The sequence below is a fragment of the Egretta garzetta genome, unplaced genomic scaffold, assembly GCF_000687185.1.
Source record: "Egretta garzetta isolate BGI_Z169 unplaced genomic scaffold, ASM68718v1 scaffold577, whole genome shotgun sequence".
NCBI classification, from domain to species: domain Eukaryota; kingdom Metazoa; phylum Chordata; class Aves; order Pelecaniformes; family Ardeidae; genus Egretta; species Egretta garzetta.
In genome coordinates this window covers 28851-29928 of record NW_009260138.1, presented here as the reverse complement: position 1 = coordinate 29928, position 1078 = coordinate 28851, and the positions used below count along the sequence as shown (strand labels likewise).

Genomic DNA, 1078 nt, shown 5'->3' with positions numbered 1-1078 from the left:
GGGGCGGTGGGCCATCCTGCCTTACCCGCTGCTCCTGGCAGGACACGAAGGTCTGGAAGCCAGGCGAGACACCAAAGCCCAGCTGATGGATGTAGGGCGGCTCATCCTGGCTGTGGATCTGGACCCGGATGCCAGCTTCGAATGACGTCTCATCTGTGGGAGAAGAACAGAGGGGCTGCACTCCTACACCTGCCCAGCACCTGCACCCTGGGGCCCAGCACCCCTCCAGTGCCCCGCTTGTCCCGTAGCCCCCCCGGGATGCCCTGCTTGCCCAGCAGCCCTCCCTCCCAGCACCCCTTGCCTGTGCCCTGCCCGCACTGCGGCCCCACTCACTGGTCTCTCTCCAGATGGGCAGGTACTCTTCCTGCTGGATGTCCAGCATGATCTCCAGCCCGTTGCCCATGCCACCCTGGCGGGTCACTCGTGGGTTCCTCCGGTCCCCGTTGAAGGTGTAGCACTTACCGTAGCGTGTGTAGACCTGAAAAGGGAGAAAGGCGCAGGGGGTGAGGGAGCAGGCAGGGATTTGGCAGGACATTCTGCAAGCAGGATGAAGTCTGGGGACCCCTTTCCAAAATGGAGGTGCTGGAAAGGGAGGACATTCTTTCATGGCCCTTGGAAGGGCTCATCTAAGCCTCCCCCCCTCCCTACATTGCCACCCCTTCACCCTTGCTGGGGGGGGTGAAGCATCGCTCCCAGCACCCAGCTGTCCTGCCCCTGCTGGGAGGGGACTCACGGGGGCGAAGTGCTGGGGGCCGCAGCGCTCTCCCTGAAAGCGGCACTCCACCAGCATGTCCTCGATCTGGTGGCCCAGGCGGTGGAAGAAGCTCTGCATGGTGCGCTCGGAGCGGCGGGGTGGCAAGAAGCGCGAGTAGTTGGCGAGACGCGTCAGCCACGTGCGCCGGTCCTCCCCCAGCACGGCCAGCATCTCGGGCACCAGCGAGCGGTTCTCCTGGGACAGCCCCAGCCACTGCCCTACCGAGTAGAGGTCGGGCTTGGTGAGGCGTAGGAAGCGTGCCCGGTTGGGGTTGCAGAGGGTGACGGCCGGGAAGCGGAGCTGGGGGGCCCAGGCGAGGCGCGC

The 1078-nt window shown here is 65.7% G+C and overlaps 1 protein-coding gene across 1 annotated transcript in view; it reads right to left on the bottom strand.

Moving 5' to 3' along the window:
- LOC104128822 (acid-sensing ion channel 4-like) overlaps nt 1-1078 on the bottom strand; it is a 17782-nt gene that overhangs the window by 11431 nt on the left and 5273 nt on the right. The window contains exons 4-6 of the mRNA XM_009641671.1: nt 734-1054; nt 334-478; nt 26-153 (exon numbers count right to left, since the gene is read on the bottom strand). Of these exons, the coding sequence (XP_009639966.1) occupies nt 26-153; nt 334-478; nt 734-1054 (594 nt within the window). The remainder of the gene's footprint in view (nt 1-25; nt 154-333; nt 479-733; nt 1055-1078) is intronic.